Below are 13,386 nucleotides of genomic sequence, written 5' to 3'. Positions count from 1 at the left end.
CAAAATTGATACCAAGGAATAGATCTAGTCAAGGCATGGTGTCTACCGTCCCAGCCTTTGCCTGAGAGACGTCCACGGTTGTGTGCCACAACCTTCCACGAAAACTTTCGGACTGGGTATACGTGACTGTCTCAGGAAGCCACGCTCATGAGAACCTGAACACTCAAACGACTTTAGGCAGAGACGAAGTGCTTGCGACAACTGGTTACTTGATTCAGTCAAACCGTGTTTCACGAGGTGAACAAGAATACCTCTGGGTCGCAGATGTGAATTTTATCAAACCAAGCGCATTCCGCCTTGTTGCTTTGGTCTCCTTATTCTGCAATTTTGCAATCGCCACCAGATCTCAATCGGGAAAACATTAAGCTCAGCCACCCGACACAGGAACCCAGACCTGCAGGGATTTCGCTCCTCCACAATGGCACACTGCGATCAGAAAACGTCCATTGTCATGTCAGCGTTCGGGATATGAATCCGGAAATGGTCTCTACTCCACTTCTTGACTAAAAGTCCTTGGCCCAGACCGGATAGCTGTCCAATTTTGGTGCCGCGGTTCGGGCGATGAGACTGTAAATGGTTTCCTCTTCGTTTTGTCACACGTTTCATGGAATAGGAAGCCACCACGGAAGGCGACACAATATTGTCACAGACATGACTTGGGCACTCGGATTCTTTAGGCCAGCTCGACTCTTTCGTAGCTTCCGATCTGATCTCACCGAAATGAAACAACCTTGTCTCGGCTTGAATCCTTCAAACCCAGGCCCAATATCACGACGGGACGCACAGGCAGAATGACAACGGGTATGAATATTCCCACTCTGAATCAACACCGCCCAGTGGACTGGGGCCTACAACACCCCTGCTGTTGCCCGGCTCGTCATCCTGATGTGCTTTGAAGGGCGCACGAGGCCTGAGCGAGGTCCTGGTCGACCACGAGTGTTTCCCTGTCCGTGTCCTTCATGGGCGGATTTCAAGCAGCTTGGCATGCAGTGCCTCAGAAAACATCGTCAGCTTCAGTTTCTATGGACTGGATACCGACTTGTCTTGGCGCTGGTGGGGAATCTCGATCTTCAGCTCGTCGTTCGGCTATATAAAGAAGCTCGACATCGACCAAGATTTTGACTATTTGAAAATATTCACCATCACAGCACAAGCAGACATTTCAGCTCCAATAAAACCCCTCGCTTATATCTCATCTTGACATTTTCCCCTCGAAAGGAAAAATGCACTTCTCCGCCGCCGTCATCTCTACAGCGCTGCTGGCCATGGCCGGGCAGGCCAGCGCGGCCGACAAGCTGAACCGCAACATCTGCATCTGCGAGGGCGGCGGCCAGGCCAACTACAACATCGCCATCACGTACTACAACGGGCGGCTCAACAAATTCTTCAACGCGGCCAAGCGCTGCCAGGGGCCCGTGGGCATCCCGCAGAAGTGCTCGCTCGACCAGCTCTACCTGCCGGGCGTGCGCATCTGCGGCGAGGGTCCCAGCAGCGGCTTCTGCTACGACTTTGAGGTCACCAGCAGGGACAAGTACAGTCTCGACGGCAAGGGGGCCAGCGTGCCCAGGAACCCGCAGCCAGACTATGACTGCAACGGGCTCTGCAACTCCCTCTGGCCGGGCACTAGCAAGGGTATTGGCAGCACTTCCGAGGTCTACTACGACATCAACCCGGGGCTATAAGAAGGCGAGGGCCATATGTCCTCGCTAGCAAGGCATAGAGATTACTGGGACGAGGACGTGGAGGCGGAAATTGGGATCCCCCCCTCTGCCGCCAAAGTATCTCCGAGCTTCATCACGTTTATCTCGGAGCGGTGGAGGAGTGATGAACCCTGCTAGACTCGATGCGGTCGTCCTGCCCGGGCAGTTTCTTTGTACGGCAAGTTGGCGCTGGTAGACGTGTGGGGGTTTGATAGGAGGGCAAGGAAGCGTCACCTGACTTACAGTCAGGGGCTTTATACGTTATGGAAACCCTGCAACAGCATTAATTACATTCTCGACACTCCTTTAAGCAAAACTTATAAAGAACAACATTTCACACAACGATCTCAGTGGGGACACAGTGAGCTGTTATTATTGAGCGGCCCCGAGCTGTCGTCTCGGACCCTAGAGACAAGTCTGTCCTGACAAGGGCTCGCGAATTGATAGGACTATGTCTTCATAATCGGAGGGAATAATGACAGTCATGTGCAGTCGGGAAATTCCACAGCGGAAGCCTTCTTGATCGGGATGGCTACTCGCAGACTTATTGATTCTCGAGCGCCTGGTTTGCAAACAAGAGAGTAGTACGCCACATTGACTATATTATCCCAACATTTCTCTGGCGTTCTCCCGGTTTCACCAACACGCAATCCCCCATAACCATCATGCCAATCCAAGCATATGACCTAGGCGACAGAGAGCACTTCGAAGGCATGCAAAATATCCAAACTCTGTAGGGCGTGGAAATTAGTATGGGGACGCGGGATATTGGTCACGACCTTTGAGCCCGCTTCAGACCGTTTAAACCCCAAGGCCAGCTTTCTCAAAATGAGTCGGTGGCCCCCGTCGTATTCGATGCGATCTCGAATGGTCCATACCAATCGACCCTTGGTAGAAATTAACGAGCAGAGAAGTACAAGAGGACAAACCAGACTGAGCATGAAACTGTCCACGTAGAGAGGAAAAGCCCCAGGTAGTATACAATATACTCCAGAGCACTGATTCTGAGTCAGGCTCTATAGCACATCCTCACATATGTTATTTAGTTGCTCTGAGTTATACTGTGCTCGTACTGGCTCACGGATCGACAAGAACGATAACTCAAGATCCAGATAAATGAATATCAATGTCGTCGAGCGGCATACTTTTACCGGGCACCGGCGAATCATACAGCAATAGGCATTCCAGGATGCGAATACCTTCAAAGCGAGTTCTTGACGTTATCAGGAAAGGGACAATTCACGAGATGAAATTCCATCATTGCGCTCCAGACAATGCATCAACCAGGGCTGCTGCCTCTGGACAGATGCTAACAGTCTGGGATTAACAGAAAAATAATCTCTCTCCCGCTCGTTTCGGGAACAGCAGCTGTGCTTACAGCAACGCTGGATAATGGAGAACAATGCCTTTTCGTTCGCCATGATACTTACACAGTCCGGGAAGATACACGGCGACTAAGTGGAATATGTATGGCCTGCAGTCGGACAAAGAAATGTGCTAGACAACATGGCCAAAGTCCTGATACACCACCGTCACGAGGCGCATGTTCGTTCGACTAGCACAAAGTTTAGTGGTGGCCATTTTCCCACCAGAGTTACACGAATGTCAAGAACGAGCCTGGTTGGAGGGAGTCCCGGTCAGGAGGTAGTGAGAGGGCCTCCAGTACCAGGGCAGAAAGCCATGGAGGAAATCGAGGTCCTGGTTGGGGCAGTATTTGGGCGCAGCAGTTTCAATACGTGGCAAGTTGTCTGCATTCGCGATGAAGAGGGACGATTGCCAGATAGTCGTCAGCTATTTACCTAGGTCGGCATTCACTCACCTCACCTGGCCATGCCCTCTGCAGAGCCGCAGACATCTGGTGGCTGCACATATTGTCTCACTCGGCTTGCGGAATTCAAACTCAGGGCGATCCAAGGCAAGTATACAACGTTTCCAATTAGTCATCGCGCACCAGCGCACCATAGTGCTTCAGGATGTAAGCGCACTGCAGGGCAGCCCCATGTTGACATTGTGGTCATGCGCAGTATTACTTGAAGCATGCAGGCTGATCGGGTTTGTCGCCATGCAGTCTGGGATCTACAGGTTCTGCCAATGTGCAACAGCTGATCAAAAGAAAGTCTCGACGAGCCTATAAGTGGACACAACCGCACGCCGTGGTCAAGGCGTCAAGACAAATAAAACCCCTGCAAGGACAAGCAAACAGGTGTGCGTCACCCCGAAATGCGGCTGTTCCGGCTGACGACAGGAAATGCGCGGGACATGGCAGAAACACTTGCAGAGTCGGCTTGCCATTCGCGCGGGTGGTGCCGAGAAAGCGGAGTTGACAAGAAATTAGCCGGCCTCAGAAGTCCGCCCATGCCCGGACGTTGACTCAATGTGACACACACACGCGCGCGGAGCTGAGGGGCTGACATGCATTGCACGCTCCCTCTTGCCGCCGCTGCCAAACGAGGGATCCGTGGAAGCGGGTTCACTAGCCGGCGATGAATCATAGTGAATCGATCTTAGTGCCTGCCCCGCGAAACCACCATATCGGCCCCGGGGACACGCAGAGGCTTTTCGGCGTGACGCCTGGTCCGGATTGTCTCCCGTCGAACGTGCCGTCGTGCTGAGAAATCACGCCGACTTAAGCTGGCACTCGACGTCACCCTCTGGCGAAGACATGCTGCGCAAGAGGTGATACCGTGGCGTGCCAGGGTGTCACGCCCGCCACAGCCGTTTCCCCCTGGGCGGCGGAACGCCGCCCGCCCAGGTCAGGGCTGCTACGGCCCGCAGCATCAAACTTCGCAGGACCCTAATCTCAGGGCGCCTCCACTTATTGTCCGAAGCCCGATGGGCAAGCCAGGGAGTCCCGTTCGTATCCCCACTATCAAGATGTAGCATGCAGCACGACGGGGCACTAGACGCGTGCTTATTTGCCCCTTGATCAGGGTCTGATGGTCCTGGATTCGAGACCGTCCGTACGGGAGCTCTGAGGCAAGGTTGTTTGCACGATTTGCAGTCTGGCCAGGTGGACGGTCAGCTATTGGGCCGGTTGCATGCCCCAGGAGATGGCCCATACCATGCACAAGCGGCGGCGAAAAAGCTGAGTCAAGGTGGGATGGGTAGCGTGTTGTTGTGCTTGTGTGCGCTAGTCAGGGGTTTGGACGACAACGAGCTAGCGCACATCGAAAGTCCAGCAGAGTTTTGAGCTTTGCCACGGGTCTAGGACGGAGAAGCGGACTTAACAGCCCTGGCACTCATTCATGAGACGTGGAGCCGGCGACGCAACTTGGCGGCTTGGCTCTGATGGTGACGACTGGAGTTCGTTTGGACCTGTCGACAAGACTCGCGGCAGCAGCTTCAACGTCGAAGGTGAGATGGATGGTTGGTGCAAAAGTCCCTGCCTTGAGGCTGTGTCAAAGAACGTGGTTATGATTCTGATAGGGTGTTTGACAGGGTGCTTGACTGTTGACAGGATGCTGGTCTGCCGCTTTAGCTCCATTCGGCTCGCCGCTCAGCTCGGCAGACTGGCCGGGGCGACCAGGCGCGGTGTGTCGTGCCAGAGTTACATCTGCCGGGGCCTCAGTTCGGTTATTGTGACTGGGCATCCTTCAGGGCCGTCGGGTGGTGGATCCTGCTTGGCGTGCTGCGGTCGGGTTTCTCAGCAGTGCGCTCGCCCGCGGATGATTGTCAGCGAATGGCGATAGGTCTTTTTCGTGCCGACTCCGCATTCCGTGATATGAGCCCCAGACGGCGATTGATAGGGGAGCTGCGGGAGAGGCGTCGGGTCACCAAGGGCGCAGTCTGCGTGCGTGGGCATGCGGATGTGCTGCATGGTTGCATGCTGCATGCTGCATTCTGCATGCCTGGCTGGCTGCAAGTGTGATTGCATTCCAAATCACCAGTGGCATGGCGACGCTGCGCCCGACCACTTGTGACTGTGCACCACAGCAGCCAGACTCCCTGCCGGTGGTGACGATGATGTGCTCTGGCCGATGACCCTACGATGTCGACGGGGAAGGAGTGGAGCCCGCTTGGTGGGCGGCGTCCCATCAGTGGTATGTATCCCATCTCAGATTCACGATGCCCCACAGGCTGCAGTGCAGCGCTCTTTCCCTGCGCGGCGTGGCGCGTCCCCGGCAGGTGGTGGTGGGTCCTGCTTGATAATCCTCAATGGGCCAGCAACTGCGCTCCTGAGCCCGGTTTTTTTTGTCCAGAGACCTGCGATGCCGCACACTATCTCATCAGCGGCGTCCCTCCCGCCTTGTCTCCTCTCGTGCTGTGCTGCTGCCCTCTTTTTCCCAGGCTTCCACCAGCATCTCGTGCTCCCACCGAGCGTCCCCTCCCAATTGGGCCCTTTCTTCTAGTCATTCCTGCTTTCTAATACCACAACGGCTCGCCTTTTTTTGCGGCTGCCTCGTGGTGTGTCTCGTTCCTTTATTTACCACCCAGGGTTCCCCACGGCAACGCACCTCACAGCCCTTCCCCGACAACTTTGTGCAATATAAGCTCCGATTCCACAGGAAATCCTACCGACACAAAGCCCCCTGGTGATTCGAGAACGGCATCACAGCCAGTAACGCCCCAGCTACGGTCAAATCCCCCTTCTACGCCCAATTTCACTGGCCTTTGGTGCAGCTTGAGCTTTGGCACATCAACGCTCAAATTCGATAAGCAACACCGACAAACGCAGCAACCAAGGACGACGCATCTCACCCATCGCCGCCTCTTGTGGGGGATCGCACAGCCATAATGGCGGACCAGAGAGATCTGGAAAAGCAGCATGAGGCTGCGGCGGCGCCTGCTGCTGAGCTCAAGGAGACTGGGGCCAGCCCGGCTTCTGAGCCAACTTCCAGCTCTTCCGCATCCGTGGCTACAATTTCGCCAGAAGAAGAGCGCGAGAGAGCCAGACAGGCAAACCCCAGTGGATTCTCCAACGCACAAGGTGGCGTGAACATTGAGCGTGCAACAGCCGACTTCGCCGAGCTCCAGCGTGAGATCTCTGGTCTCTCACGCATCAGCCGTGTTCAAAGCCGGCAGAGCCAGAAGGGCGTAGATGTGGAGAAGGTCAAATCTAACAGGACTGGTGCAGACGAGTCTGACAGCACCGAGGAACTGTTCGACCTCGAAGCTACTCTGCGTGGTGGACTCGCTGCCCAGCAGGAGGCCGGCATCAAGCCAAAGCACATTGGCGTCTACTGGGACAAGCTCACTGTCAAGGGCATGGGTGGCATGACCAACTATGTGCAGACCTTCCCGGATGCGTTCAAGAACTTTTTCAATTTCTGGACCCCAATCATGGGCCTTTTCGGAAAGGGCTTCAGCTTCGAGGAGGCCACCCTTCTTGACAATTTCAAGGGTGTCGTCAAACCCGGTGAGATGGTGCTCGTCCTCGGGCGGCCTGGCTCAGGCTGCACCACGTTCTTGAAGAATATTGCCAACCAGCGTCATGGATACACCAGCGTCTCGGGTGACGTCTTGTACGGCCCGTGGACTGCTGATGAGTTCAAGCAATACCGAGGCGAGGCCGTTTACAACCAGGAGGACGACATTCACCACTCAACTCTGAGTGTGGGGCAGACTCTTGGCTTCGCCCTCGACGTCAAGGTGCCGAACAAGTTGCCCGCCGGCACAACGAAGAAGCAGTTCAAGGAGGATGTCATCACAATGCTGCTCAAGATGTTCAACATTGAGCACACGCGCAACACCGTCGTCGGTGATGCTCTCGTCCGTGGTGTCTCTGGCGGTGAGCGCAAGCGTGTCTCTATCGCGGAGATGATGATCACCAATGCCTGTATTCTGTCCTGGGACAACAGCACGCGTGGCCTTGATGCCAGTACCGCCCTCGATTTTGCCAAGTCCTTGCGCATCCAGACCAACCTGTATCAGACTTCGACTTTTGTCTCCCTGTACCAGGCGTCTGAGAACATCTACAAGCAGTTCGACAAGGTGCTCGTCATTGACTCTGGCAAGCAGGTCTATTTTGGACCAGCTTCCGAGGCTCGCGCCTATTTTGAAGGCCTCGGATTCCTGCCTCGCCCCCGGCAAACCACGCCTGATTATGTTACTGGCTGCACTGACGAGTTCGAGCGTGACTATGCCGACGGGTACTCACCCGAGAACGCGCCGCACAGCGCAGAGACCCTGGCTGAGGCCTTTAATAAGTCTGCTATTGCTGCTCGCCTGAACGAGGAGATGGCCAGCTACAAGACACAGCTCGAGCACGAGTCGGCCAAGCACAATGATTTCCAGACGGCAGTTCGGGAGAGCAAGCGGGGCGGCGCTAAGCGTTCCGTCTACGGTGTCGGCTTCCACCTGCAAGTCTGGGCCATCATGAAACGTCAGTTCGTCCTCAAGATGCAGGACAAGCTCAGTCTTTCCCTCTCCTGGCTTCGTGCCATTGTCATCGCCATCGTCCTCGGTACTCTTTATCTCAACCTCGGTCAAACCTCAGCCAGCGCCTTCAGCAAGGGTGGTCTTCTCTTCATCAGTCTCCTGTTCAACGCATTCCAGGCCTTCTCGGAGCTCGGGTCAACTATGACAGGCCGCCCCATCGTGAACAAGCACAAGGCTTATGCGTTCCATCGGCCCTCGGCCTTGTGGATTGCGCAAATCTTTGTCGACGCCGCCTTCTCAGCTGTGCAGATCCTGGTGTTCTCCATCATTGTGTATTTCATGACTAACCTGACAAGGACTGCGGGTGCCTTCTTCACCTTCTACCTTATGATCTTGGTCGGCAACATAGCTATGACGCTGTTCTTCCGCATCATTGGTTGTCTAAGTCCGGACTTTGATTACGCCATCAAGTTCGCCGTCGTCTCCATCACGCTGCTCATTCTGACATCTGGTTACCTCATCCAGTATCAGAACCAGCAGGTATGGCTGCGGTGGATCTTTTGGATCAACCCACTGGGCTTAGCGTTTGCTGCCCTCATGGCGAACGAATTTGGACGCAACACGCTCACCTGCTCGGCCGAATCTCTCATCCCGTCAGGCCCTGGCTACGGCGACATCAACAATCAAGTCTGCACGCTCCCCGGATCCACGCCTGGTACCGATCAGGTCGATGGAGGCGCATACATATCCCAGGCCTTCCAGTATGCGCCCGAGGATCTCTGGCGCAACTTTGGTATCATCATCGCCATCATCATCTTCTTCCTTGCGGCCAATGTCATTCTCGGTGAGGTCCTCAACCATGGCATGGGTGGCAACACTTTCCGCACATACGCCAAACCCAATGAGGAGCGTAAGAAGCTCAACGCGGAGCTGCAAAAGCATCGTCTTGCCCGTCAGAAGTCGCGACGCGAAGGCCAAGATAAGACCATGAAGATCGAATCTGCCAGCGTCCTGACCTGGGAGAACCTCAACTACGATGTACCAGTCCCTGGTGGCACTCGTCGTTTGCTGAATAATGTCTACGGCTACTGCAAGCCTGGCCAGCTTACTGCCCTCATGGGTGCCTCCGGTGCCGGCAAGACGACGCTTCTGGACGTGCTGGCTGCTCGCAAGAACATCGGTGTCATCTCTGGTGATATCCTGGTCGACGGCCTCAAACCTGGCAAAGAATTCCAGCGATCAACCTCGTACGCTGAACAGCTCGACATGCACGATCCCACCCAGACCGTCCGTGAGGCTCTGCGCTTCTCGGCTGACTTGAGACAACCCATGACCACTCCTCAGGAGGAGAAGTATGCGTACGTCGAGGAAATCATTGCCCTGCTTGAGATGGAGGATATCGCAGATGCCATCATTGGATACCCCGAGTTCGGTTTGGTTGTTGAGGAGCGCAAGCGTGTCACCATTGGTGTCGAGCTTGCTGCCAAGCCGGAGCTGCTACTGTTCTTGGATGAGCCGACGTCTGGTCTTGACAGCCAGAGCGCCTTCAACATTGTCCGTTTCCTCAAGAAGCTTGCGGGTGCTGGCCAGGCCATTCTGTGCACCATCCACCAGCCCAACGCCGCTCTGTTCGAGAACTTTGACCGGTTGCTGCTACTGCAACGTGGTGGCCAGTGTGTCTACTTTGGCGATATCGGCAGCGATGCTTATGTTCTCCGTGATTATCTGGCCCGGCATGGCGCCGTTGCTGGAGAGTCTGACAACATTGCCGAGTTCATGCTCGAGGCCATTGGTGCCGGCAGCCGTCCTCGCTTTGGCGATCGTGACTGGGCTGATATCTGGGCAGACAGCCCCGAGCTTGCTAATGTCAAGGACACCATTTCTCAGCTCAAGTCCGAACGTCAGGCCGCGGACTTGCAGATCGATCACGCCCTGGAGCGCGAATATGCATCGACGCTGTCGCACCAGCTTAGGACGGTCATGCGCCGCATGAACCTGTCCCTGTGGCGGTCCCCCAACTATCTGTTCACTCGTGTTTTCAACCACGTTGCCATCGCTATCCTTACTGGTCTCACCTACCTACAACTCGACGACTCTCGTGCGTCTCTGCAGAACAAGGTCTTCGTCATGTTCCAGATTACCGTCTTGCCTGCGCTTGTCATGACACAAGCCGAGGTTATGTGGGTTATCAAGCGTGCCATTTTCTTCCGGGAGCAGTCCAGCAAAATGTACAGCAGCTTGACGTTCACGGTCACCATGATTGTCGCCGAGATGCCGTACTCGATTCTTTGCGCTGTTCTGTTCTTCCTGCCGCTCTACTACATGCCTGGGTTCCAGTATGAGAGTGTGAGAGCGGGTTACCAGTTCTTCATGATCTTGATCACGGAGCTGTTCGCCATCACTCTGGGTCAGGTCCTTGCTGCCATCTCTCCGTCAGCCTTCATCGCCTGCCAGTACGACCCGTTCATCGTCATCACCTTTGCGCTCTTCTGTGGTGTCACAATCCCCTATCCTCAGATGCCTGGTTTCTGGAAGGCCTGGTTGTACCAGCTGGACCCTTTCACGCGTTTGATTGGTGGCACAGTCACCACCGCTCTCGAGGGTCTTCCTGTCGTCTGCAGATCAGGCGAGCTCCAACACTTCAATGCTCCTGGCGGCGAATCCTGCGGCGAGTATATGGAACCGTTTTTCAGCTCGGGTGGCCTCGGCTACCTTGTCAACAATGCCACGAGTGCTTGCGAGTACTGTGCCTACAAGATTGGCAATCAGTTTTACGAGCCGCTTGGCTTTGAGTTCAGCAACCGTTGGAGAGATCTCGGCATCTTTGCCGCCTTCATCTTCAGTAACCTGGCGATTCTGCTCTTGGCGGTAAGTCTTGCCGCCCCACAAACTGGGTTTTGCATTTGTTGCCACTTGAGACTAACATGTGTTGTTCTAGGGACGCTTCCTGAACTTCAATCGACGATAGAGTACCAGGTCTGGTGTCGTGACGTTTGATTTTTTCTCACGAGGATACGAGCATGTTCCTCTTCTGGCCTGCATTACGCTAGCTAATGCAGTGTTAAACTCTCTTTACAGCGCCGGGGCATTGCGCGATTCCGCATTTTGTTTTAGAACATAAAAGCCTATCACTAGATATTTTTTTTCCTGTCTTCGCTTTACATATCATTCTCTATATTTTCATAATGGTCTACGGATGACTAGATACGGTACTCGCAGCATACGAGGGTCGACACTGATCCAATAATCAAATAAGAGAGTCGTTTTGACATTGGCGGTTGAGCAATGATGATGGTACTGATGTGCTCCCCGAAGTGCATACAAGTGTGGCGCACCGCAGTTCTCGATGTTTAGTGATTATGAGTGGCATAAGCATCCCGACCCCGGCCGGCTTTGACCAAATATCTCCCTCAGCTTTTGTCTGCGTTGCCCTCTCCTCTCCTTCTTCGTCCGCGCCTCTTGCGCCTCAGCAGCCAGGGCCTCAAATTGAAGACGACGCCACAAGCCATGACCCCGATCCAAAGGACGAGCTCGGACCCGTAGATGACGATGCCGAGCACATCCACGCCCTCGCTTGTGCCCTGGCCCTGGGCTTCGGCGTCCCGGGTGCCGCGGCGGACCTCGAAGAAGAGCGAGAGCAGGGAGGTCAGGTCGCCCAGGGCGTCGATGGCGACGAACAGGAAGGATATCCCGCGCACGGTGCGGGTCGTGTAGATGTCCCAGTAGTGGCGGAGGACGCCGGCGCTGAGGAGCAGGGCCGAGAGGATGGCCATGAGGGTGTACGGCCATGCCGTCAGGGGGGCTTTTGTGGTTGTTGTGGTGGTGGTATTGCTGGTGGTGGTGGTGGTGGTGTAGTGCCTTAGAGCAAAGACGAGGCCCGCCTGTATCCCGCCGAGGGCGAGGGCGATGGCAGAGGTTACGAGGAGGATGTGTGGGCATAGCGGCCAGCGCCGGTGGCTCTCGGGGGACGTCGTTTCTGGTGTGGACTGGGAATGGGAGGTGACTGGTGTTCGTGGTGGTATATTGGCGGTGGTGGTGGAAGGGATGGGTGAATGTGGGCGGACCACGTTAGGGCTGGTGACAACATCATCAGCAGCACGGTCATCATCAACGTTGCCACGACTGTGACCATGAACATGGGCAGAACCAGCAGCAGTAGCAGAGTCAGTAGCAGCCTCCACCTCCTGCTCCTCTTCCTCATCTCGTTTCTGAGAGCCGGCGGCAGGCCCGTAGTACTTGCACTGCGCCCAGGTGACCAGGCTGAGAAAGGTGAGCAGCTGGGGCTGGACCTGGAGGGCGACGTTGAAGCCCTGGGCAATGTTGTAGACGCCGAGGGGCAGGCCGGCGAGGGCCCAGAGGAGCATCATGGTGGGCTGGACGCCATCGGCGTGGTGGCGGCGGTGGTTTGTGATGATCTGGGGGATGAGCTGTCGGGCGGCGGGTTTTGTTAGGAACCAAGTGACATTGTGACCGCATGTGAGGCGGGAGAGAGGATTGGAAGTGGTACTGAGACGGCTGTACTTGCCTGGACAGACCAGCATACGGCGCCGGCGGTGCCGAGGATGTTGGCGGCGACAGGGTTGTCCATGGTGATGTGGGGAGAGAGCTGGCCGGCACCATCATTTTTGATGCTACATGGCGTTGTGCGCTGTGCGCTTGGGACGACGTGCGGGTTGGGCACTGCGTATCAGAGAGGCAGGCAGGTGCGACGAGGTCGGTCGGCTCCAGGGACCGGGGTCTGGGGCGGCGGTGGTGGTGCAGCAGCGCCGAGTGATGGCAGCGGGGCAGTTGCGGCGGCTCCGTGGCCGGGCAGTCCGCGGAAGAGCAGACGACGGCAGGTGCAACCCGGAAACGGCGGGTGCGTACCTGCAGGCGTGTCTGTCGTGCGACATGCCCTGAAAGAGCTGAAAGGACGGTAGGCCCTGTCCTGTGACGGCGTTACTGCCAGTGGACTGACCGTCCTGGCACCAACTGTCCCGTCAGGTCGGGCGGAGTGGAACGGCGGATTGAGACGACGGCTTGCCTGTCATTGTGCCAGCGCTACACGGCGCCACCAGGTAACGGCCCGCACCGGCATTATCGACGACCCTGGATTAGTACACTATACGAGTCCGATTGCATCTGCTGAGTGGCCGCTTCATGGGGTGCCAAGGCAATGACTAGGCGGCCCTGGAAATGGACGTTCCCGGGCGCCAGCCTGCGGCTTACCCGACGAGCTGGGCTCTCTCCCGCCACGAGGCAGCTCTCGAAGGGGGCTGGCCCATCACGGATGCGACGCGCCAGTTGTCCAATGCCCGTCCTGCTACGGTGAGGCGAGGTGAGCATCACTTTGCTGGCAGCTCTGGGGCTCTGCTCACCTTGACCCTGG

At 56.0% G+C, this 13,386-nt stretch overlaps 3 protein-coding genes across 3 annotated transcripts; 2 read left to right on the top strand and 1 right to left on the bottom strand.

Annotated features, from left to right (window-relative positions):
* Positions 1 to 1,223: 1,223 nt before the first annotated feature.
* Positions 1,224 to 1,682, top strand: B0I36DRAFT_367393 (uncharacterized protein; the record flags this gene model as incomplete). The annotated part of the gene is made up of 1 exon (XM_046159452.1): positions 1,224 to 1,682. One exon carries the CDS (start codon positions 1,224 to 1,226, stop codon positions 1,680 to 1,682), a length of 459 nt encoding a protein of 152 aa, XP_046007118.1.
* A 3,263-nt stretch (positions 1,683 to 4,945) lies between these two features.
* On the top strand, positions 4,946 to 11,297 carry B0I36DRAFT_434863 (ABC-2 type transporter; the record flags this gene model as incomplete). Its single annotated transcript, XM_046162733.1, has 3 exons — positions 4,946 to 5,054; positions 6,376 to 10,886; positions 10,957 to 11,297. The coding sequence occupies 3 exons, from the start codon at positions 4,946 to 4,948 to the stop codon at positions 10,984 to 10,986; spliced, it is 4,650 nt and encodes a 1,549-aa protein (XP_046007117.1). The 3' UTR covers positions 10,987 to 11,297.
* Position 11,298: 1 nt separating this feature from the next.
* On the bottom strand, positions 11,299 to 12,709 carry B0I36DRAFT_387733 (PQ loop repeat-domain-containing protein). Its single transcript, XM_046161202.1, has 2 exons — positions 12,544 to 12,709; positions 11,299 to 12,445 (listed from the first exon to the last, which is right to left on the bottom strand). Exons 1-2 carry the CDS (start codon positions 12,604 to 12,606, stop codon positions 11,429 to 11,431), a joined length of 1,080 nt encoding a protein of 359 aa, XP_046007116.1. The 5' UTR covers positions 12,607 to 12,709; the 3' UTR covers positions 11,299 to 11,428.
* Between the last annotated feature and the right edge of the window lie 677 nt (positions 12,710 to 13,386).

The sequence above is a fragment of the Microdochium trichocladiopsis genome, assembly GCF_020744255.1.
Source record: "Microdochium trichocladiopsis strain MPI-CAGE-CH-0230 chromosome Unknown B0I36scaffold_10, whole genome shotgun sequence".
NCBI lineage: Eukaryota > Fungi > Ascomycota > Sordariomycetes > Xylariales > Microdochiaceae > Microdochium > Microdochium trichocladiopsis.
The sequence above is the reverse complement of the archived record's forward strand: the minus strand, read 5'-3'. Positions and strand labels throughout refer to the sequence as shown.